The sequence below is a fragment of the Oncorhynchus clarkii genome, chromosome 28, assembly GCF_045791955.1.
Source record: "Oncorhynchus clarkii lewisi isolate Uvic-CL-2024 chromosome 28, UVic_Ocla_1.0, whole genome shotgun sequence".
NCBI classification, from domain to species: Eukaryota; Metazoa; Chordata; class Actinopteri; order Salmoniformes; family Salmonidae; genus Oncorhynchus; species Oncorhynchus clarkii.
This window is the reverse complement of record NC_092174.1, coordinates 20,577,114-20,602,740: the sequence shown is the minus strand read 5'-3', so window position 1 is coordinate 20,602,740 and position 25,627 is coordinate 20,577,114. Positions and strand designations below refer to the sequence as shown.

Below are 25,627 nucleotides of genomic sequence, written 5' to 3'. Positions count from 1 at the left end.
AAATTCCACAACAAAACCTAATACACACAATCTAGTAAAGGAATGGGATAAGAATATATAAGTATAAAATATATGGATGAGCAGTGACAGAGCGGCTGAGATGCAATAGATTGTGAAAGGATACAGTATACATTATATAGAGTGCCTTGCGAAAGTATTCGGCCCCCTTGAACTTTGCGACCTTTTGCCACATTTCAGGCTTCAAACATAAAGATATAAAACTGTATTTTTTTGTGAAGAATCAACAACAAGTGGGACACAATCATGAAGTGGAACGACATTTATTGGATATTTCAAACCTTTTTAACAAATCAAAAACTGAAAAATTGGGCGTGCAAAATTATTCAGCCCCCTTAAGTTAATACTTTGTAGCGCCACCTTTTGCTGCGATTACAGCTGTAAGTCGCTTGGGGTACGTCTCTATCAGTTTTGCACATCGAGAGACTGACATTTTTTCCCATTCCTCCTTGCAAAACAGCTCGATCTCAGTGAGGTTGGATGGAGAGCATTTGTGAACAGCAGTTTTCAGTTCTTTCCCCAGATTCTCGATTGGATTCAGGTCTGGACTTTGACTTGGCCATTCTAACACCTGGATATGTTTATTTTTGAACCATTCCATTGTAGATTTTGCTTTATGTTTTGGATCATTGTCTTGTTGGAAGACAAATCTCCGTCCCAGTCTCAGGTCTTTTGCAGACTCCATCAGGTTTTCTTCCAGAATGGTCCTGTATTTTGCTCCATCCATCTTCCCATCAATTTTAACCATCTTCCCTGTCCCTGCTGAAGAAAAGCAGGCCCAAACCATGATGCTGCCACCACCATGTTTGACAGTGGGGATGGTGTGTTCAGCTGTGTTGCTTTTACGCCAAACATAACGTTTTGCATTGTTGCCAAAAAGTTCAATTTTGGTTTCATCTGACCAGAGCACCTTCTTCCACATGCTTGGTGTGTCTCCCAGGAGGCTTGTGGAAAACTTTAAACGACACTTTTTATGGATATCTTTAAGAAACGGCTTTCTTCTTGCCACTCTTCCATAAAGGCCAGATTTGTGCAATATACGACTGATTGTTGTCCTATGGACAGAGTCTCCCACCTCAGCTGTAGATCTCTGCAGTTCATCCAGAGTGATCATGGGCCTCTTGGCTGCATCTCTGATCAGTCTTCTCCTTGCATGAGCTGAAAGTTTAGAGGGACGGCCAGATCTTGGTAGATTTGCAGTGGTCTGATACTCCTTCCATTTCAATATTATCGCTTGCACAGTGCTCCTTGGGATGTTTAAAGCTTGGGAAATCTTTTTGTATCCAAATCCGGCTTTAAACTTCTTCACAACAGTATCTCGGACCTGCCTGGTGTGTTCCTTGTTCTTCATGATGCTCTCTGTGCTTTTAACGGACCTCTGAGACTATCACAGTGCAGGTGCATTTATACGGAGACTTGATTACACACAGGTGGATTGTATTTATCATCATTAGTCATTTAGGTCAACATTGGATCATTCAGAGATCCTCACTGAACTTCTGGAGAGAGTTTGCTGCACTGAAAGTAAAGGGGCTGAATAATTTTGCACGGCCAATTTTTCAGTTTTTGATTTGTTAAAAAAGTTTGAAATATCCAATAAATGTCGTTCCACTTCATGATTGTGTCCCACTTGTTGTTGATTCTTCACAAAAAAATACAGTTTTATATCTTTATGTTTGAAGCCTGAAATGTGGCAAAAGGTCGCAAAGTTCAAGGGGGCCGAATACTTTCGCAAGGCACTGTACATATGAGATGAGTAATGCGAGATATGTAAACATTCTTAAAGTCACATTATTATTAAAGTGACTAGTGTTCCATTTATTAAAATGGCCAATGATATCAAGTTGGTAGGTAGGCAGCTGCCTCTGTGCTGTGGTGGCTATTTTACAATCTGATGGCCTTGAAATAGAAGCAGTTTTTCAATCTCTGTCCCAGCTTTGATGCACCTTTACTGACCTCGCCTTCTGGATGGAAGTGGGGTGAACAGGCAGTGCCTCGGGTGGTTTTTGTCCTTGATTATCTTTTTTGCCTTCCTGTGACATCGGGTGCTGTAGATGTCCTGGAGGGCAGATAGTTTGCCCCCGGTGATGCGTTGGGCAGACCGCACCACCCTCTGGAAAGCCTTGCAGTTGTGAGAAGTTGCAGTTGCCGTACCAAGCAGTGATAAAACCTGCAGTGATAAAACCTCAATTGTGCATCTTTAAAAGTTAGTGAGGGTTTTTGGTGACAAGCCACATTTTTTCAGCCTCCCGAGGTTGAAGAGGTGCTGTTGCGCCTTCTTCACCACAGTCTGTATGCGTGAACCATTTCAGTTTGTCAGTGAAATGTACACCAAGGAACTTAACCTCTCACTCAATGGAGAAGGTGGAAAGTTTTATCTTCCTGACACCCACATTCCGAGGGCCCTCACCTCTTCCCTGTAGGCTGCCTCGTCGTTGTTGGTAATCAAGCCTACTACTGTTGTGTCGTCTGCAAACTTGATAGAGTTGGAGGTGTGCATAGCCACGCAATCGTGGGTGAACAGGGAGTACAGGAGAGGGCTGAGAACGTACCCTTGTGGGGCCCCAGTGTTGAGGATCAGTGGAGTGGAGATGTTGTTTCCTACCTTCACCACCTGTGGGCGGCCCGTCAGGAAGTCCAGGACCCAGTTGCACAGGGCGGGGTCAAGACCCAGGGTCTCAAGCTTAATGACGAGTTTAGAGGGAACTATGGTGTAGTCAATGAACAGCATTCTTACATAGGTATTCCTCTTGTCCAGATGGGATAGCGCAGTCTGCAGTGTGATGGCGGTTACATCGTCTGTGGACCTATTGGGGCGGTAAGCAAATTGAAGTGGGTCTAGGGTGACAGGTAGGGTGGAGGTGATATGATCCTTGACTAGTCTCTCAAAGCACTTCATGATGACAGAAGTGAGTGCTACGGGGCGATAGTCATTTAGTTCAGTTACCTTAGCTTTCTTGGGATCAGGAACAATGGTGGTCATCTTGAAGCATGTAGGGACAGCAGACCGGGATAAGGATTGATTAAATATGTGCATAAACCCACCAGCTAGCTGGTCTGCACATGCTCTGAGGATGTGGCTAGGGATGCCATCTGTTAACACGTTTAAGTGTTTTACTCACGTTGGCCATGGAGAAGGAGAGGCCACAGCCCTTGGTAGCGAGCCTCGTCGGTGGCACTGTATGGTCGTTAAAGTGTGCAAATAAGTTGTTTAATTTGTCTGGAAGCAAGAATTCGATGTCCACGACAGGGCTGGTTTTATTTTTGTAATCCGTGATTATCTTTAGACCCTGCCACATACATCTCGTGTTTGAGCTGTTGAATGGTGACTCCACTTTGTCTCCATACTGTCACTTTGCTTGTTTGATTGCCTTACGGAGGGAGTAACTACACGGTTTGTATTCATTCACATTTCCAGTCGCCTTGCCATGATTAAATGCGGTGGTAGTGATTTCAGTTTTGCGCGAATGCTGCCATCATTCCACGGTTTCTGTTTAGGGAAGGTTCTAATAGTCATAGTGGATACAACATCTTCTATACACTTCCTTATAAACTTGCTTAACGAGTCAGCGTATACATCAATGTTATTATCTAAGGCTACCCGGAACATATCCCAGTCCACATGATCAAAGCAATCTTGAATCGTGGAATCCGATTGGTCAGACCAGCGTTGGATAGACCTAGGTCAGATTTGCCAAAAGGAGGGTGGGGGAGGGCCTTGTATGCATCGTGGAAGTTAGAGTAGCAATGGTCGAGTGTGTTACTCGCTCGAGTACAGCAATCAATATGCTGATAGAATTTAGGTAGCCTAGATCTAAAATTAGCATTGTTAAAATCCCCAGCTACAATAAATGCAGCCTCAGGATATATGGTTTCCAGTTTGCATAAAGTCCAGTGAAGTTCCTTGATGGCCGTCTTGGTATCCGCTTGCGGGGGGATATACACGGCTGTGACGATAACCGAGGAGAGTTCTCTTGGGAGATAATACGGTTGGCATTTCATTGTGAGGAATTCTAGGTCAGGTGAAGAAAAGGACTTGAGTTCCTGTATGTTGCAATTACACCATGAGTCGTTAATCATGAAACATACACCCCCGCCCTTCTTACCAGAGAGATGTTTATTCCAGTTGGTGCGATGCACTGAAAATCCCGTTGGCTGTATGGACTCCGACAGCATGTCCCCAGCTAGCCGTGTTTCCGTGAAACAAAGTATGTTACAATCCCGGATATCTCTGGAAAGCAACCCTTGCCCTGATTTCGTCGACTTTGTTAACTAGGGACTGGAGATTAGCGAATAATATACTCAGAAGCGGTGGGTGGTATGCGCGCATCTGAAGCCTCATTTAGAAGACCGCTCCGTCACTCTCTCCTCCGGCGGTGTTGTTTTGGGTCGGCCTCTGGAATCAGTTCAAATTGCCCTTGGAGGTGCAGACAAAGGATACGCTTTGGGAAAGTCGTTTACCTGGTCGTAGTGCTGGTAAATTGACGTCTCTCTGATGTCCAATAGTTCTTCCCGGTTGTATGTAATAGATGTTCTGGGCTAACAAAATAAGAAATAATACATGAAAAAATCAACTGCACAGTTTCCTAAGGACTAGAAGCGAAGCTGCCATCTCTATCGGCGCCATCTTGATGACCAGATATCTTTCTTTCCTCTGCTCCTAGGTGGTCCCAGATCTGTAGCCTACTGTCTAAATAGCTCCATTCCACCACCTATATTAGACATTCAAGGTGTGTGCTTTGAAGCAATCAATCCACTAATCATTCCATAAAGATTTAAAAACACTTATAGTTTTGAGCCATGTGTATTTTATGGGCCATTTTCAGTATGTCAGCCTAATCAGTTTCATCGGTCAATAATTTTTTGTCATCATATATTTGCCAGAAAAGCAACCTATTTCAAGCTTAAAATTGGATGCTATAAGTGAATCCAGGGTGGGCTGAAGGGCCATTGCTCGGGAAAACAAGCTGAGACTGCACAGGACTCCCCAGCTAACCTGTTGGTGAAAACAACCAGTCCATGATGGTAATTACAGCAACTTGAAACAGAAAAGCCAATAGGACATGTGTGGAAGCAGTGCACTTATCCCTTGCTAGAAAAGCACTCGTCCAGAGTTTGCTGGAATGGGACTTTGCTTATGATTGCAAAAATACCATAATCTTCAGTAATTTTTTCTATGGCAAGCTATGATAGCTTCGGTAATACATACTTGAATAACTTTTAAAATATTCATATATACAGTTGGTCGGAAGTTTACATACACCTTAGTTAAATACATTTAAACTCAGTTTCACAATTCCTGACATTTAATCTTAGTAAAAATTCCTTGTCTTAGGTCAGTTAGGATCACCACTTCATTTTAAGAATGAAATGGAAGAATAAAAGTAGAGTGATTTATTTCAGATTTTATTTCATTCATCACATTCCCAGTGGGTCAAAAGTTTACATACACTCAATACGTATTTGGTAGCACTACCTTTAAAATTGGGTCAAATGTTTCGGGGAGCCTTCCACAAGCTTCCCACAATAAGTTGGGTGAATTCCTATTGACAGAGCTGATGTAACTGAGGTTTGTAGGCCTCCTTGCTCGCACATGCTTTTTCAGTTCTGCCCACACATTTTCTACAGGATTGAGGTCAGGGCTTTGTGATGGCCACTCCAATACCTTGACTTTGTCCTTAAGCCATTTTTCAACAACTTTGGAAGTATTGTTGTGGTCATTGTCCATTTGGAAGACCCATTTGCGACCAAGCTTTAACTTCCTGACCGATGTCTTGAGATGTTTCTTCAATATATCTACATAATTTTCCTTCCCCATGATGCCATTTATTTTGTGAAGTGCACCAGTCCCTCCTGCAGCAAAGCACCCCACAACATGATGCTGCCACCCCCTTGCTTCACGGTTGGGATGTTGTTCTTCAGCTTGCAAGCCTCCCCCTTTTTCCTCAACATAACGATGGTCATTATGGCCAAACAGTTCTATTTTTGTTTCATCACACCAGAGGAAATTTCTCCAAAAAGTACAATCTTTGTCCCCGCAAACCGTATTCTGTCTTTTTATGGCGGTTTTGGACCAGTGGCTTCTTCCTTGCTGAGCGGCCTTTCAGGTTATGTGGATATAGGTCTCGTTTTACTGTGGATATAGATACTTTTGTACCCGTTTCCTCCAGCATCTTCACAAGGAACTTTGCTGTTGTTCTGGGATTGATTTGCACTTTTCGCACCAAAGTACGTTCATCTCTAGGAGACAGAACGCGTCTCCTTCCTGAGCGGTATGACGGCTGCGTGGTCCCATGGTGTTTATACTTGCATACTATTGTTTGTACAGATGAACATGGTACCTTCAGGCATTTGGAAATTGCTCCCAAGGATGAACCTGGCTTGTGGACAATTGTTTTTCTGAGGTCTTGGCTGATTTCTTTTGATTTTCCCATGATGTCAAGCAAAGAGGCACAGAGTTTGATAGGTAGGACTTGAAATACATCCACAGGTACACCTCCAATTGAATCAATGTATGTCAATTAGCATATCAGAAGCTTCTAAAGCCATGACATAATTTCCTGGAATTTTCCAAGCTGTTTGAAGGCACAGTGAAGTTAGTATGTAAACTTCTGACTTCAACTGTATATAGTATTCATTTATTATATCTGTATCCATATTTTCCATAAGTTTCTAGTAGATAGACCATATTGTTCAAAAGAAAATAGCCTAATTAATGAAAAAAAAGCACCTAATCAAAAATGCCATTATTTTCAATTAACTCTGCAACTCTTCCAACTATTGACTTTTTCACAACTGCCACCATTTTGATGCCAAAACATTCACACCAAATCCATATTGACATAGTAAAATACATACATTTTTAAATAAATTCATATATTTAAAGGGTATTTCATGCTGAAACCCTCATATTAAACACCAATTATATTCAAGGTTTATATTTAGGATGTTTTTATCTTAAAATCATCTTATTTAATTATTTGATATACTTTTCTCTGTGTGATGAAGTGACCGATGAAGATGATTCAGCACTAGAACATGTGTGATGCACTCCACTACTTTGCAGACCACACTCTTGTTAGCATTGACCACCATCTTGTGGTTTTATGCAAAACTACAATAATAACAAATGTAAATCATTAAAATAAGAATCTGGAATTTTGCTGTGGTAACATATAGTTAGAGGTTCCCTTACCTTGCCTCAACATTTAGCAACCATGCACGGCTATTTCTGTATTTATACATGGACATACTGTATGAAATGAACATAAATACCATAAATCCTCAACTGAAACAGAAGGGATGTACCTGTCTCCATTTTGGAGTGGTCTGTCCTCTCTGTCACTTTCTCCTGGCTAATGAGGTAATCCACGATCCGCACCCCGATTGGTGGCTCAGTGTGATTCCATTCCACGATGACCAATGAACTGCTGGGCTCATAGGAGTGGGACAACCTGAGCCTGGGAGAAAATAAAAAGAGTTACACCTAACTAACTCAGCAAATCATGACAAGACAAGCTCATCTTTAGATATCAATACATACAATCTTACTTGTGTTTATCAAGTCGAGTAGACAAATTGTTTTGAGTGACTCACCTAGGCTGAGGGAGAGGGGCACATGTTGGCAGTCCATCCGTCCCGAATGCACTTGAGTCACAACGGCACCAGTCATCGATTACGTCACCTTTCCCAGAACACCACAGCATGCTCATCATGGCCTCCTGCAGTGCCTGCAAAGAGACAGGAGGATGGATCAAACACTGTCAATAACACCCAGCCTGAGTCTAGACATCAATATGATCTGCCCCTCTAGGGGGTCATGCAATCATGCTCTAGCTTACCATTTGCCATCTGACATATTGATGTCGGCTTATGTCCAGCATACACTACACAATTTCACCACATCTTTGTCGGAGAGCAGCTTCTCTTTTTGAGACCGCTATTGTCAAACATCTCGCATATGTGTTTAGCTGCATTACTGTAACGATGTGCAGAGTCGGGAAGCAAGTTCAGGGAGTGAGTGTTAAAAAAAGTAACATAATAAGAAACAAGAACAATGCACAGACAGGAAACTGAAACAGAAACAATGACACCTGGGGAAGGAACCAAAGGGGGTGGCAGATATAGGGAAGGTAATCAAGGAGGTGATGGAGTCCAGGTGAGTGTCATAATGCACTGATGCGCGTAACGATGGTGACAGGTGTGCGCCATAACGAGCAGCCTGGTGACCTAGAGGCCGGAGAGGGAGCACACGTAACAGTACCCCCTCCCCGATGCGCGGCTCCAGCCGCAGGACGACGACCAAGATGACGTTCCCCTCTGCTAAGGTGCAGGAACCTGTCGATCCAGCGGTGCGGGAGCATGGTGACCTAGAGACCTAGCACACGTGACAGTACCCCATCCCCGGCGCGTTCGTCTCAAGCCGCAGGATGCCCACCACAGGGACGATCCGGGGTGTTGGAGCCGGAGCTACCTGGGAGGCCTCAGCGGGTTCGATAGGTTCACATGCCTAAACTGGGTGAACAGGTTCCCGTGCCTCAACTGAGGCAACCGGAGGTTTCAGCCGGCTCATCAGGTTCTGCGCCTCAGCGGAGGCGACCGATCCGCACCGGAGCGCCGGGATTGTCCCTGTGGTTGGCGTCCTGCTGCGGCTGGAGCCGAACATGCCGGGGAGGGGGTACAGTCACGTATGCTCTCTCCCCGGCGCTCTAGGTCGTCTTGCTCCCACACCTCAGCCGGATCGACGGGATCCTGCACCGGTCCGCTCCTGATCCCCGGGATCGTCATCTTGGTCGGGGTCTTGCGGCTGGTACCGCACATCAGGGAGGGGGTACTGACATTTGTGCTCCGTCTCTGGCCTCTAGGTCAACAGGCTGCTCATTAGGGCGCACACCTGTTACCAGCATAACTCGCAGAATGACACTCACCTGGACTCTATCACCTCCTTGATTACCTGCCCTTCATGTCACTCCCTTTTGGTTTCTTCCCTAGTTGTCATTGTTGCTGTTTCATGTCAGTGAGCTGTTTGTTTTTATTGTTTTGTTAATGAATTAATTAAATGTATTCACTCTCTGAACATGCTACCTGACTCTCAGCATACATTATTACAGGTAACCAAACCAAGGGCTTCTCTCGCTGCATGATTGAATGTATGAATTTACATTTAAATATTGGTGGTGAATGTTCTTTTATGCTCTAATTTCAAAATTGGAAAAGCAAAATCTGAGGTTTTATTCATGGAAATAATATGCACACTGCTCTTAAAGTATCACTACTTTGTGCATTTAGGAATACACTCCTGAAAATGTGTCTGGGACTGCTAAAATGGGGGTAAACCAAGGTTTTCAGTGAAAGCTTTCTGTACCTGGTAGGTGTGGTTGTTGGAGACCAGCTCGTAGAGTGGGGCGGCCTTAGTGATCTGCAGCAGGACAGGCTCGGCTGGACGCCCAGGCCCAGGGCTCATGTGGCAGAGGTGGCAGGAGTACGGACACTGGCCCTGGCTGCTGCAGTCCATGCGAACCCCCGCCGCCATGCGCTTGGCACCAGAGTCCAGCAGGCTGGCGATGTACGCTGGGTAGGTCAGGGTCCGGGGCTCCTTGTCGCGCTCCTCTGACTCTTCTGATGGGGAATTCCCTGAAAAGGGCATAGTTATAGTTACTGTGGGATTTGGATATAATCATTTGTTGAATAATACATATTGTTACAAACAATGTTTGAAATCATGTAATCTTTTCCTGAAATAGAGAAGTTATTCGTGTTAGTTTTAAAAACTAAATGTGATATGCAGTATATTGGGTATATTCACATGTGTATTGCATTTCCCTCAAAACTGGCACTGCATTTAGTTCCATTTATTATGCTGTCCTCTCAAATGCACTTAGGGCAGTGCTGGCATCTTCAAAGACATCTCTTGCGTTATTAAATGCAAAGCTTCGGCACTTTTTCTCTTAAAAAGGGTTCAGATTACCATTCCTTCATTCTGCTGAGTCGTGTGCATACACAGGCAATTTAAAAGCTCAAAAGCAAACTAGGGAATAGCCAGTTGCTGAGAGCTGGTTTTGATGAAATTAAACATGGCTTCATGAGCCAACAGGGTGAGGGGGAGAAACAGACAGTCACCTTTTGCTCTAGCACATAATGTGGTCCCTATCATAGAATGAGATAAAACTAAATCAGTATACACTGCACTTTGTTGCATGTGGATGAATAAAAGCACATGGCCATCAATCAAACAAGAGGACAGTAAGGCACATTAAATATGATCAGAAAGATGGGGTTTGCACATTGTTATTCATAGATCACATTGTCCTCAAAGTGTGACATGCATGGTAATGGTGGGCTTGTCATGGGCATTTGATCTGGGCCTGTGGCAGTTTGAGTGATGAAGCTCAGCTTTTCATATCATGTATGTAAATGCTGATGATCAACTACCAGGGCACGTCAGTCTTCATCAAGTCGCGACAAGCTGGACCTCTGGTAGGTCGACAGTCGTACACATGGTCATCTTCCCAAATGGCACCCTATTACCTATTCAGTGCTCTATCGACCAGAGCCCTATAGGGGCTCCGGTCAAAAAACTCATTTGGGACACAACCATGTTCAGGCCTGAGGGATACAGTGGTGCGGTGGCCCTCTGTGGCCAGTGACAGTGCTTGATTAATCAGACAGAAGTAGGAAGTGAGGGTCTGTGCCTGGAGCCATAGCATGGACTTTGTCCAGGTCAAACACGGCTGGTGAGACTCAGGTCACGTCTGAACATTTTCAAGGCAGGCAGGACATTAACGGTGGCCGAGTTTGGAGGAAGTCCTGGACTTCTAGGCTCTGAGATAAAATGTGAATCCTTCTGGATAAATACATGATTTTTGTCCTCAGGATGGAGAATCAGAAATAGATGAACACACAACAACACATACATTTTAAACACTCACTCTTACGTGCACGCACGCATGCATACACACACCAATTTACTTTGATATATTGCTTTACCTCATCACCCAGACAGTTATGAGACAAACATAATGAATATCAAGATGATGCTGCAAAAGACAAATCGCTTTCAAGGAAAGGAGAAAACATCCATTAAATTCCATTCACTTTAGAAAGTGTCTCAGGATGAGAAAGCTGAGGTAAATCTTGTCATCTGCAGCCCACCTTCAGCACTTTGAATCTAAATCTATGCTTCCTGTTTCTGACAGTCAGATCGGTACCAATTACCAGATGTTGGGAAGGTGAAGATTAGAAGATTATTTGACACAATATAGAACACAGAATATGTCCTCACCCCAGAAGAGTTGGTGTTCCAGGGATACAGTACTTTGCCTCCCACGTAGAGAAATGGCCTCTGATAAACACTAGGTGACGCTATAGTGTTTCTAGTAGCATTGCAGGATATAAAAAAACTATTGATCATATGACTGCAGATTATTTTGTACACCATACTAAGGGAGGATCTGATAGGAGAACCTCTTACATTTTGTGGAGATTTTGTGGATGCTAATAAAAACCTTGTTGTTATGATTTCTAGCTGATTTATACATCACCCCATTAAAATATACAGTTGAGCTAGCCAGGCATTAGAGAGCATACACAAACCATATCAAAGGGAGTTTAAAAATATATTTATACTGCTTGAAATAGATCACTAAAATCTGACTACATGCAGTCAACCATGTGGTGCCTCCAGAAAGCAACACTGCTGCACAGTGCAACCCGGCCAGGAACGTAATACAGTGGAGCTCTTAAACAAATCTCTGTGACAGGCAAATCTTCCCAGGCAGATGTCGCTTGTACTAGATCATTTGCAGTGGCACACTTTGCTACACCTATACACAGCTAAGTAAATTGCAATAAAGCAGACTCTCACTCTGAGTGGCAATCCACTGTGATATTCAACCTGATTGCTAATTACAGTGGATGGTGGACACCTTTTTCCCACCAGTCAATACCTACCGAGCAAGCAGGTATGGAAGAGTTGAAGCTCTCAATGGGACTACATAAACCATATGGATGGCCTGGCATCTGGGCTAGTAAAACAGTATTTACATGCTAATAGTAAACCTATGCCTTCACTCACTCCAGCCTACTTGGCCAGCAAGCCTTTCCATCATTCTGAAGTTCGATTTATCCCTGCACTTTAGATGGTTGGGTGGGAATGGGCTTAGCTGACAGACCTCTCTGGCCCTTAATAGAAGCTGTAGCCACGGCACTGTGTAGCGCAGGTGAGAGTGCCTGCGTTTATTTACCGTTGATTGAGCCTGCCCACGGACGCACCACATTAGTGACATCTTGTTCATGGAAGTTGAAGGGGACTAATGCGTCTGTCTTCAAATCCCACCAACACCTCCCAATACGTTGGTGTGTTAGGCAGGCCTGTGAGTTTGCAAAGGTCTGAATTGAAGGCAATTTACTGACGATTCGCCTCCAAGTGAGACATTACACTGGGGACGCATCACAGCTGTACAAATGGTCAGAGGATACGTGGACAGCAGGAGGACCTGACAGTTTTTTGATTTTATAATGGGAAATGTATTATAAAATGCAAAACAGGCAAAGGTATAGTATCTTCCTACTGCATAGCTTAGCTAGGGACATTTTTCTATCCTCTATAACCCATTACAAACAAAGGCTTGAAACCTTATATAACCATTGTTGGAGATTATAGAAATAGCAGTGTATGAGCCACTTCAGAAAGTACAGTAAATGCATTACCCATACAGATAGTAGTCTATTTGAGTACCAAGATATTCAGATACCATAGATCCAGAATCCTAAGAACTCTCACCATGGAGCTGAACCTGATTTATGTTGCCATTCATTGGGTTTATTTTGGCCGGCCCTGTGTTTTATAGGTTCACAGGGGAGAAAAGTACCTCAAGCAGCATGAAACATAAGACCATAAAGGTTGAGGATGCAGTGAGGGTTTTATACAGATAAGATCAATTTGACTGGCTCTGACTAACTGTAATATAATGTTATACGTTAAGGGCTTGTCTGACTTAAATCTATACCAGAGGCATCCATTTCATAGCAAGCTGAGAAAATCAAGACGCGGTGGCCCCATAGCAACAGCGGTACAGTATAATTAAATGTTTGCAACTTGGTGTTAGTATCCCTGGGAGCTGCTGTGGATCTCAACAGTGATGTTTTATTTTTTCCTCACCAGCAAGGTGCAGTCGGAGGCCTTATCAGTCCACACGAGGCTGGCAGCTGGCATTATTTTCATGGACAGATTACACGGCAACATTCACCCCACAGTATAATTTACACTTTTGGCGGGCGCGGCGACCTTCATGGGTACTGGCTGGGTGCAGCCGTCCTAAAGTTTAAGCTACCACTAATTAACTGGAAAAAGCAATTCAATGGAATTCCAAACGGTGCATCCTCCCTGGAAAACAACCAAATAGATATACCTATAAAAGCAATATACTGGCATGGTAACAGTATCTGAGTGAGTACAACAACAGATCAATGTAAAGGCAGGTTGCAGTGGGCAGTGAAACCCATAGACACAAAACTTATTTTCATTTTCTATTGTAACAAAATAATACATTCTTAACCTGCCTTTTCACAGAGATAAAGTATATTTTGTGAAAATGTTCCCCATGCAGCAGAGAAAAAGTGATATTGAATTATTGAACTTTTTTTCTCTGGCTTAGACAGAGAGAACTGTGTAAAGTTCAGGGAGGAATTTGCTCTTATTGTGGAAATGTCTAGATCACTTTCCATTAAAGTGATTGGTTCATGGATCCTTAAAACGTTGGGTTTTCAGCAAATGTAGGAGTATTTCAATAGCTTCATAATATTAACATGAATTATCTTATTTAAATAAGATGGCTACACTAAACTCGTCTGTACAAATTAATCATACTTGACTAAGAGTTAACCTATTGTTTGTTGTAATTTGGACATAAAGTAAGATAAATGAATTATAGGCATACAGATTGGATTCAGAGATAGTAACTTATATTTGCTGATGGTCCAGAAGCTCAAAATTGTCTTCCTGATGGTCTTCTCTGTTACTTGGTGGAGAAAGCCTTCACCATCCTCTGCGGGAGAATATATTCATTATAAAAAGGAACTCGCAAGGGTCCCATCTGTCTGACCTCCAAAATGAGTAAGAGGGGCCAAGCGATGACTGCTACATCAAGTCCCTTTCTCAAGCCCCCATTCTGTCAAGCGTACTGAGGTCACCCTGTGTTGACATAGCAACCAACCTGCACAGCTCGTCCTCAATCTTCACCAAAGCTTGACACAAACACACACCACCACCACCCCAGCCCAGTCAGCCCTGCTCTCTACTCTTCTATCTCCCCCGCCTTGGCGGTTTTCAGTAAAGTGTTGTTATGTGATAGCTAGCCTGCCTAGATCCACTCTATGTCTCTCTTTAGCTTCTATGTACAGCAGACATTGTACCTGGTGTAAGCAATGTGAGATTATAAATATGTCTTGGGTCACATTCCTAAGTGTTTCAGTTTGGCCACAGAGACAGAGAGCAGCTGAGGTCGTCGGTATAATAATCTCGTTGTGGAGGATGAATCAATAGGCAGGAAATATCAGTAATTAAGCTGATAAAATAGTATCCCTGTAATTGCCATCTGACATCTGAGCAGCTCGTTAAGCCAAGAGGGAGCATGGGGAAAAAAGTAAATTAATATCTATCAGCAGTGAACTGATAGGATCCTAAATGAACAGTCACTGGTCCAGTGGAAATAGAGAGAGAGAAAGAGACATAGAGCGAGAGACAGACCTCTCCTCCTCTCATCGCCACCCAACTGGAGGCCACACATCTGTCTTCCCCCTGAACCTGACCTATCAAAACGTACAGATGGTTTAGGTTCCACTTCAGCGCTGTTTCAGTGCCAAGACATGACAAACGAGCTGTAAAAGCTGATTTTAATTGCTATCACAAAGCCTCATTCACACAGGCCTCTGTAACATTGGAGAAGAATGTACTTTAGACTAGGAATTAGCATTTGAAATGTACGAGTTCTTGCCGATACCCAAAGAAAATCTGAGTACTTGAGTACTCGAATGGTAAAGAAATCTATTTTTAGAACACAAGAACTGCACTAGATTTAAATGTTTTGCATTTATCTATAAGCCTAAGCCAACAGTGAGCAACAATGCCTAATTAATCATAACCATTACAGATAACACATCCAAATTGCTAAATTGCGCCATATACAGTACCAGTCAAAAGTTTGGACACAACTACTCATTCAAATGTCTTTTTTAAATAAGAATATATAAAAATATATTTTAGATTCTTCAAGTAGCCACTCTTTGCCTTGATGACAGCTTTGCACACTCTTGGAATTCTTTCAACCAGCTTCACCTGGAATCCTTTTCCAACAGTCTTGTAGGAGTTCCCACATATGCTGAGCACTTGTTGGCAGCTTTTCCTTCACTCTGCGGTCCAACTCATCCCAAGCCATCTCAATTGGGTTGAGGTCGAGTGATTGTGGAGGCCAGGTCATCTGATGCAGCACTCCCTCACTCACCTTTTTGGTCAAATAGCCCTTACACAGCCTGGAGGTGTGTTGGGTCATAGTCCTGTTGAAAAACAAATGATAGTGGGAATAAGAGCAAACCAGGTGGGATGACGTAATGCTGCAGGATGCTGTGGTAGGAATGCTGGTTAAGTGTGGCTTGAATTCTAAATAAATCACTGACAGTGTCACCAGCAAAGCACCCCCACACCATCACACCTCCTCCTCCATGCTTCACAGTGGGAACCACAGATGCAGAGATCATCCGTTCAACTATTCTGCGTCTCACAAAGACATGGCGGTTGGACTCAAAAAATCTCAAATTCAGACCAAAAGACAGGTTTCCAACAATCTAATGTCCATTGCTCATGTTTCTTGGCCCAAATAAGTCTCTTCTTCTTATTATTATTATTATTTAGTAGTGGTTTCTTTGCAGCAAATCGACCATTCGAATATTCAAGCAGTCTCCTCTGAACAGTCGATGTTGAGATGTATCTGTTACTTGGACTCCGTGAAGCATTAATTTGGGCTGCAATTTCGGAGGCTGGTAACTCTAATGAACTTATCCTCTCCAGCAGAGGTAACTCTGGGTCTTCCTTTCCTGTGGCGGTACTCATGAGAGCCAGTTTCATCATAGCGCTTGATGGTTTTTGCTACTGCACTTGAAGAAACTTTCAAAGGTCTTGAAAATGTTCAGATTGACTGACCTTCATGTCTTAAAGTAATGACGGACTGTTGGTTCGCTTTTCTCATTTGAGCTGTTCTTGGCACTAGCAGCTTGCAAAGTAGCCTAAGCGGAAAATAGACGGGATGCAATTATTACAAAACTGCAGCGCGTTGTTGGAACACCTTTTTCATACTTCAATCAACAGGTCCATTTTCAGTTTGTGATAAAAATGTCCTCATCTGGCAAGGAATGTAGCTCGAGTATCCCATCATTTAGATCTGTTTTTTTAGGCTTTTATTTCTGTAGGCCTAACAGGAGCGTGTGTACAGGGATTGGTTGGAGAACTGTGTGATGCTTGGATTGGTTTCTTTTTTGTTGTGCCCCGTAAATGCACAGCAACACAGTATCAAATCAGAATGAAGATGATGGCCTCAATTTCCTGCTTGCAAATTTTGCTGATGTGGCTGTGCAAATAGAGGTAATGGTATGGCATACAGGATGTTCCCAGTGTAAATTTACAACCACTTAAAATGCAGACCCAATAGGCTGTCTTAGCCTCTTTACATTGAACAGACTAATCAATAGATACAGGGACTGTTAATCTCAGTCATTTGCTACACTGACATTTTATACCTAACTGACATCAATCAATCTGTATCAGCAGAAAACAACAAAGTGATTCAACATTGGTGTCATAACTAATTTCCTCCATTTTGGAGAATAATTTACTATATCCCGATTAGTGTTTTCAAAATTCCAGGAACGTTCAATAAATGTGCTTGTTTTACAGAAATCCTGATTTCTGAAAGTTCCTGGAATTTTGCAGCCCTAATCCTGACTTGACAACGTTTTTGGAATTTCTCCTTGAGCTCAGATGAGTGTTCATTAGTGAGTCCTACTGAATGTGAATATGTTAAGTTGCCAACTTAAATTTTCCAATCATGTATCTCAGTCAGGTTGCAGACGGGCACTCACAAATTAAAACCTATCCAAATGTGATTACGCCTGTGAAGAAAACTATGTAAAATCATTACTTGTCAGTGAGGTTCACAAACAAGGATGAACTAGTCCTGCTCCGAGATGTGGTAGAGTTGAGTTGCAAGGGCAATCATGGCTAATGTTTTCTCAGTCACGACTATGTGCAGAATTGTATTTGCTGGTAGTGCACAAGACACATCTTGTTGACCACTCAACCCAGCTATGTTCTTTCAAGAGCTGCCAGTAAAAAGGGTAATCAATATCATTACAGAGCACATGGAGATGTCTGAAGGTTCCTGAGAGTTCTGTTTTACCATTCCATTTTCTACCACTATGGGTAATACAAAAGTAAAGGTTTCCCAGAGCTTCCTGCAGTGAACATTAAACCATAGAGATTCTTCTGATGTACCTTCTCACTTTCTGTTTGAAATTCACTGGCCTGGGCGAAGGCAGCTATCTCGGAAACATCTCCAGACTGGTTATCCCATCTTTACCCTCCACCGGCCTGGCATCCGTTTAGAGAGGCTGCTATATTATCCTGCTCTATGGAGCAGAGATATCAGCATATTGGGCACTGATCCCTGTGACCCTGGCTCTGTGAAGTCCATAAAAATGTCCATCTTCCTGAATCCTGTCTCCCTTCATGTAACTTCCAATCACTCTGGTCCTGGAGAGAATCCATATATCACAGTGTTTGCCAAAACGTTTCATTTTAGAGAGCCATAGGTGGGGCCACAATTTCAAGTAATCACGGAGCCATTTAGATGATCATCTGTTTTACTTCAACGCTGTGATAAATCTGTGATTAATCAAGCCCATCACACTGATATTTATGATTTAAACAATATCACAGGGCATTCAAGGTTTGGCTGAACATGGCTTTTTATCAACTTTTTCCTGATGCTTTTCTGACATTGTCATCCGTTGCATATCCTCCTACTGAAATCATACTATCTACACTCACTGCTCTTTCCTGCATTTCTTGTCTTGTGTTTGTGTATTTCAGTGGTCACCAACTTTTTCTGAGTCAACATCACTTTCACAGTCAAAAAGCAAGCCGAGATCTCCCGCTCAGGATTTAAAAAAACTTGACTTAATTTTCTTTTAACATTAACCTAGTAAAAACTGTTGTGTAGGAATGAGGTTTGGGCAGTAGGCCTAATACATTATCACAGCATATTGGCTATATGCCTGTCCTGCCAGTATTGTTCTTCTCAGACCATATTATATTTCAAAACTCGAGCTTTGATAACAAAATAGGTCAGTTGGTGGTGTAGCACTGATGGTACCTGCATATGATGGTTATGGTGCTTTCAAGACAATAGGGAACTAGGGGGGAAAAAATCTGACTTTCCGAGTTCCCAGTTGTTTTGAACGCAGCATTAGTCTCAGCGGAGGGAAGGAGAGAGCAGAAGAGGGTCCACCTCTCACGGTCTCTGTATTCTCCTTTTTTCCAGCTAGACTGTCCAGAGAGAGGGGACACAGTCTTCCATGTGTTGGCGTAATTCGAGTTGCACCGCATCTGACTCATGCACAAATTTGTTCCTATGACCAGAGAAAGTTAAATATCCCTCAATATTAAAACACGACGAGCTGCTAATATTAATAAACACACAGGGCTATCGATACACTTAGCTACTCATTCATTGCAGCTGCAGTGCGAGTGGAAGTACGGAGAAGCGTGTTTTATACTGAACAAAAATTTGGATATGAACTTACTCATAAAAACAGCAGCTCTTTGCTGAATTATTTGACAGTCTCTCTCTGGGCATAGTATCAAACATTGCTGTGGCCGGGGTCATGATTTGAGCTATCTGAATGGTCAGCGCAGTAGGCACACTCGATTTAGCCACAGATCTACCGGTCCGCTGGGTAGGTGGAGTTGAAATGGGAACACTTTGCGCAACACAAATACATGCTTTAAAAAGGAGCGCAAGCCTTTATACCTTTATCGTTGTCTTTTCTACAGAAATGTTTGGTGATCGACTAGGAATGCCTTAAAGATCGACCAGTCGATCGACTAGTTGGTGACCACTGGTGTATTTTGAGTGTGAGCAGACATAACCAATGACATCAGCAGCCAAGAAGTCGCTGGGCAAAATCAAAGGACTGTTCCTCATGTCACCCCTGTGGTCCCCAAATCCCATTGTTGCTATGGCATTGGTGATCTCACTAGGATGGGGTCTCCTGCACCACACTGGGAATGTGTGGAGTTTGTGGACTCCCCACTGTCGCGGGGTCATCCAGGGTCACACGTACCAGCACGGATCTGGAAGAGCGGCCCACAAGCCCCCTCTGGGCCGGGTTCAGTCATGGGTCATTACACCTCTGGATGTGCAGAGATGTGCACAACCTGATCTCCTCTCCCTTTGACATATCATCTGCTGCCTTGATGCCAGATGAAACACAGTATCCATTCCTTTCCTTCACTGCCTGCCGCTTCACCACTTCTTTTTAGAGCATTTCACTGTTGCCGTGACAACAAGCTACCTTTTTAGGCGAATCGAACAAATTCACATAGAAATGTGGGTTATAGATCTATCATTCTACTTGAAAGCAAGTCTAAGACGCTGTAGATATGTTCTACGTGCTCTATTTCTATGCTTCATGTTCTTACATTTTTTTTGCGTCTTTTTCTTTCGGTTTTGTACACCAGCTTCAAACAGCTGAAATGGTAGAATGATTCTCTACACTATACTAGCTTATTTTGTCACATAAACTGAAATTAGGTGAACTATTCGTTTCTGCAACCAAGAAATGGCAGAGCGATATCTGCATAGTGCCAAAAAATGTGTGAAAAGATTTCATATTTCAACTCCGTTCTAATGCTTTAAAATGGCTAAACCACAGAATAAAGGTGGGAAGTTTGCACCTCCAACAGGCCTCCTCCACATGTCAGCTCATTCGGTCACTGATCAATATCAGCATGCCAGAGCCATTTTGCAGCTGCTATGTTGGCAAAGGCCATAACAGCCTTTGCCTCATCATTTCCCTCAAGACTGAAAAAAAACCTCCAGACATCCGTAATTCACCACGGGCAAAAAGGGAAGAAGCCTACTGCCTTGCAGCATTTTTTCATCTCATGATGGGAGCTGTGTGTCTGTGTAAAGATTCCCTGTCTGTCTGGTGCTATAAATCAGCAGACTGTGAAGAACATACAATGCATTCAAAAAGTATTCAGACCCCATGATTTCTTTCACATTTTGTTACATTACAGCCTAATTCTAAAATTGATTAAAAAAAACATTTTTCCCTCATCAATCTACATACAATACCCCGTAATGACAAAGCATAAACAGGTTGTTAGAAATGTTTGCAGATTTATAAAAAATTCAAACATTTAAAAGACATTTACATAAGTATTCAGACCCTTTACTCTGTTGAAGCATATTTGGCAGAGATTACAGCCTCGAGTATTCTTGGGCTTCTATGACGCTACAAGCTTGGCACACCTGTATTTGGGGAGTTTCTCCTATTCCACTCTGCAGATCCTCTCAAGCTCAAGCTGAAAAACATCCCCACAGCATGATGCTGCCACCACCATGCTTCACCATATGGATGGTGCAAGGTTTCCTCCAGATGTGACGCTTGGCATTCAGGCCAAAGAGTTCAATCTTGGTTTCATCAGACCAGAGAATCTTGTTCTCATGGTCTGAGAGTAAGGTAACTTCTGACAAACTCCAAGCAGGCTGTCATGTGCCTTTTACTGAGGAGTGGCTTCCGTCTGGCCACTCTACCATAAAGGCCTGATTTGTGGAGTGCTGCAGAGATGTTTGTCCATCTGAAAAGTTCTCTCATCTCCACAGAGGAACTTTAGAACTCTGTCAGAGTGACCATCGGGTTCTTGGTAACCTCCCTGACCAAGGCCCTTCTCCCCCGATTGCTCAGTTTGGCCGGGTGGCCAGCTCAAGGAAGAGTCTTTGTGGTTCCAAACTTTTTCCACTTAGGGATGATGGGGGCCACTGTGTTCTTGGGGACCTTCAATGCTGCAGAAATGTTTTGGTGTTCTTCCCCAGATCTGTGCCACAACCCTGTCTCGGAGCGCTACGGACAATTCCTTCGACCTCATGGCTTGGTTTTTGCTCTGACAAGCACTGTCAACTGTGGGACCTTATATAAACAGGTGTGCCTCTTTCCAAATCATGTCCAATTAATTGAATTTACCACAGGTGGACTCCAATCAAGTTGTAGAAACATCTCATGGATTATCAATGCAAACAGGATGCACCTGAGCTCAATTTCAATTATCATAGCAAAGGGTCTGAATATCCAAGGTATTTCTGTTTTTATTTTTTATACATTATACATTTTTTATACATTATACATTTTTTATACAGTTTTTGCTTTGTCATGATGGGTTATTATTGGTTATTGTGTTTAGATTGCTGATAAGGCTGAAAAGTAACAAAATGTGGAAAAAGTCAATGGGTCTGAATAGTGCATGGAGGAAGCGATGGTGAAGATACTGTGGTGAAATACTGGGGCAGACAGGATAGGACGGGGTATGAGAGTAAGGGGTTCATCCCAAATGGCACCATATCTCCTATATAGTGCACTACTTATGTGATCCCAGGTCAAAAGTAATGCGCTATATAGTGAATATGGTGCCTTTTGGGATGAAACCTAGGGGAAGCTCAAACAGCTCCGGGTATGGTATAGAGAGGGGGAGAGTCTCCTAAAAGCAGGCCAGTGTGTAAGTGTGGCACCCTGCCCCCGGGGTTCTGTTCCCCCTCTTTCCCCAGAGACGCAATTAACAAAGAAATTACAGAGGAACACATCGCCAGAAGGAGTGTGTGTCTCTAACGCCGCTAAAAAGTGCTAATCACTTTTTTCATTACAGTAGAGAGAAAGAGGGAGGGGAGAGAGAGAGAACTGAAACGCAAGGTGCACAGTGACACAATATTCCAAGCTCACCCAATTTAGAAATGAGATGCAGCCTACATTAGCATTAATGTTACCTGAGGTATGTCAATGCATCAGTCACTGGTTTCATTTCTCCTCAGTTTGAACTCTAAAATGCTATATACTTAATACTATTCAAGCTGCATCTCTAATTAAGCTAGTCTTTAATTCTATAAATTAATTTCATTCATGTTTGGAAGAAAGTAGGTTCATGAGTGTTTCTTTCTCCCTCTCTCTTCAAAACAAACTGACATTTTCCATTAGGACATATTGCTTTGAAATGTACCACTTGCCCTATTGTTTTTCCTTCATATTCTTTAAAAGCACTATAGTAGTCCACTGTATCAAAGCAAATCAAATTGTATTGGTTGCATACGCATATTTAGCAGATGTTATTGTGGTTTTTGCGAAATGCTCATGTTCCTAGCTCCAACAGTGCAGTAATATCTAACAATACAAAACACACAATATCACGCCATGACCATAGAGAGCCTTTTTATTCTCTATTTTGGATAGGTCGGGGTGTGACTAGGGGGGGTGTTGCTATCTAGGTGTTTTATTTCTATGTTGGCCTGGTATGGTTCCCAATCAGAGGCTGCTGTTTATCGTTGTCTCTGATTGGGGATCATATTTAGGCAGCCATTTCCCCACTGTGTTTTGTGGGATCTTGTTTTGAGTTAGTGCATGTTGCAACTCTTATGTTACAGTTCGTTGTTTCCTTTTTGTTTTTGTAAGTTTCACAAAAATAAAGATGTGGAACTGAGCACGCTGCGCCTTGGTCCGTCTCTCCACACAACCGCGACAGAAGATCCCACCACAACAGGACCAAGCAGCGTGCCCAGGTGGAGAAGGTATCCTGGGCTTGGGAGGAGATAAAGGAGGGGAAGACATCCTAGACTTGGGAGGAAATTATGGCTGGAGACGAAAGCCTTCCTTGGAAGCAGGCGCAAGGAGAGAAGGGAGAACAGCGATGACGCGGGGTTCGCGGCCACAAGGAAAGCCCAAAAGACAGCCCAAATTATTTTGGGGGGGGGCACACAGGGCGGTCACACAGGGTGGTCGGCAGAGCCGAGGTGTGAACCAGAGACAACCTGGGAGGAGATAGAGAGGTGGTCGGTCGACCCAGGGAGAGTACCAGAGCCCGCCTTGGAGTCGATGGAACAGTGCGAAGAGGGATACCAGAGAATGGATTTGGCGAGGAGTATGCGGCAACGCAGACGTTTGGAGGAGCATGTCACCAGTCTGGTGCAATCTGTGCTGGTCCGTGCCAGTCCGGTACGTCCTGTGTCTCCTCCTCGCACTCGCACAAATGTACGCCTCCACAGCCCAGTACGTCCTGTGCCAGCTCCTCGCACTCGCCGTGCTAAGTGTGTTATCGTTGCGGTACAATTTGTGCCGGCTCTACGTAGCAGGTCTCCAGTGCGCCTCCACAGCCCAGTATGTCCTGTGCTAGTTCCCCGCACTCACCGTGCGGAGTATGTCATTGTTCCTGTACAATTTGTGCCGGCTCTACGCACCAGGTCTCCAGTGCGCCTCCACAGTCCGGTACGTCCTGTGCCTGCTCCCCGCACTCACCCTGAAGTGCGTGTCACCAGTGCCGGCTCCATGCACCAGGCTTCCAGTGTGCCTCCCCAGTCTGGTACGTCCTGTGACTGCTCCTCACGCTCGCCCTGAGGTGCGTGTCACCTGTCCGGTGCCACCTGTGCCGGCTCCACGCACCAGGCTTCCGGCGACAGTCCCCAGTCCAGAGCTTCCTGCTACGGTCAATGTTCCGGAACCTCCAGCGAGGGTCAACGGTCTGGAGCTTACAGGCAAGGTGTCCAGTCCCGCTCCAGGGCAGGAGCCTCCCTCTGCGCCAGTGCCCAGTCCAGGCACGGCGTCCAGTCCCGCTCCAAGGCCGGAGCCTTCCTCTGCGCTTGTGCCCAGCCCAGGCACGGCGGCCAGGCCCGTTCCATGGCAGGAGACTTCCTCTGCGCCGATGTCCAGTCCAGGCACGGCGGTCAATTCAGCTCCATGGCCGGAGCCTTCCTCGGCGCCGGTGCCCAGTCCAACCCCAACCCAGCCAGCCCCATGGCCGGGGCCCTCCTCTGCGCCGATGCCCAGTTCAGGCATGGTGTTCTACCCGGCTCCATGGCCGGACCCGTGGTCTGTGCGGGGGCAAAGACCCACACCGGAGCCGCCACCGACACTAGTCACCGGTGGTGGCAAGTCTCCTACCCTCCCCAGTTGGTTTCAGGTTTTGCGGCCGGAGTCCGAACCTTTGGGGAGGGGTGGGGGGCTTTTTATTCTCTATTTTGGTTAGGTGAGGGTGTGACTAGGGGTGTTCCTATCTAGGGGTTTTATTTCTATGTTGGCCTGGTATGGTTCCCAATCAGAGGCAGCTGTTTATCATTTTCTCTGATTGGGGATCATGTGTAGGCAACCATTTATCCCCACTGTGTTTTGTGGGATTTTGTTTTGAGTTAGTGCATGTTGCACCTCTTATGTTACTTTGTTTGTTTCCTTTTTGTTTTGTAAGTTTCACAAAAATAAAGATGTGGAACTGAGCCCGCTGTGCCTTGGTCCATCTCTCCACACAACCGCGACACACAAAGTCAAGGTCCAAAAAGCTTCTTAACAGCTTCTACCCCCAAGCCATAAGACTCCTGAACAGCTAATCAAATGGCTACCCATTTGTATAGCTTCAAATCCCATACAGGGTGCGGTTTTATTAAATGTCTAAACAGCAGCACCTCCACTGGAGCTGAATTTGCCTGGTGTCGGCTGGTTAAACCATAAGAGTCTGCTGCTCACAACTACTGAAATTTTACGGAGGGACCACTTTGTCCCCCTGTTACAAAGCCTGCTGTTCTTAACACCTAAACTGGACAGGAAAACAAACTCAAACCCTGATCCAAGGACTGATTAAATGTCATTATGGAAACCAGCCTCCAACCAGTTCCCATTTTCACCTCCCGCTCAATGTCCATCCATCCTTGTTAACAGGGGTTTATATTCCTCGCACACCTGCATTCAACTTCACTTCTGAATCCTGTATTAGGATTGACTCTTCAATCCAGGAGATCGATGCTATCACTTAGAAACTGACTGCAGCTCCTGATTACATGTCCTCAATTTACAGTGGTGCAATGGTAGCTAACGAAAAAGCCAGATTAACTTTTTCTTCCATTGGCTGTGCATGCTGCTGCAAGCTGGAAATTCCACAGTTTACTGTGCTCATAGGGAATACTCATAACTATACAGTTAGCAAGGGATTATTCCGCCTTGGAGGAGGCTTTGCAAATCATACATGTGGAAATAAGTGGAATTTTCTTCTTATCACTACAATCACTACAATATTTTCAGTTTGTTCCGGCTGTGGGTGAGCATATGCTAGTGATGGGAAATTACATTTTCAAGAAATCAATAAGGAGTTCTGTTGACATTATGAATACGTTTTCCAGCAGAGCTTCTTGGTGAGTGCGGTTAGGCTGAGCCTCCTCTTGGTTTTAACACATACTGTTGAGTCCATGGATGCTTCCCAAATGGCACCCTATTCCCAAAATAGTGCACTACTTTTGACCAGGTCCCATAG

The 25,627-nt window shown here is 44.0% G+C and overlaps 1 protein-coding gene across 2 annotated transcripts in view; it reads right to left on the bottom strand.

The window, feature by feature from the left end:
• The window catches only part of LOC139387107 (astrotactin-1-like), a 251,064-nt gene that overhangs the window by 38,644 nt on the left and 186,793 nt on the right, over positions 1 to 25,627 (bottom strand). The window contains exons 16-18 of one of the 2 annotated variants that reach the window (XM_071133115.1): positions 9,383 to 9,651; positions 7,615 to 7,748; positions 7,327 to 7,478 (exon numbers count right to left, since the gene is read on the bottom strand). In XM_071133115.1, coding sequence (XP_070989216.1) covers positions 7,327 to 7,478; positions 7,615 to 7,748; positions 9,383 to 9,651 — 555 coding nt within the window. The remainder of the gene's footprint in view (positions 1 to 7,326; positions 7,479 to 7,614; positions 7,749 to 9,382; positions 9,652 to 25,627) is intronic. The other variant, XM_071133116.1, reaches the window with a different exon arrangement.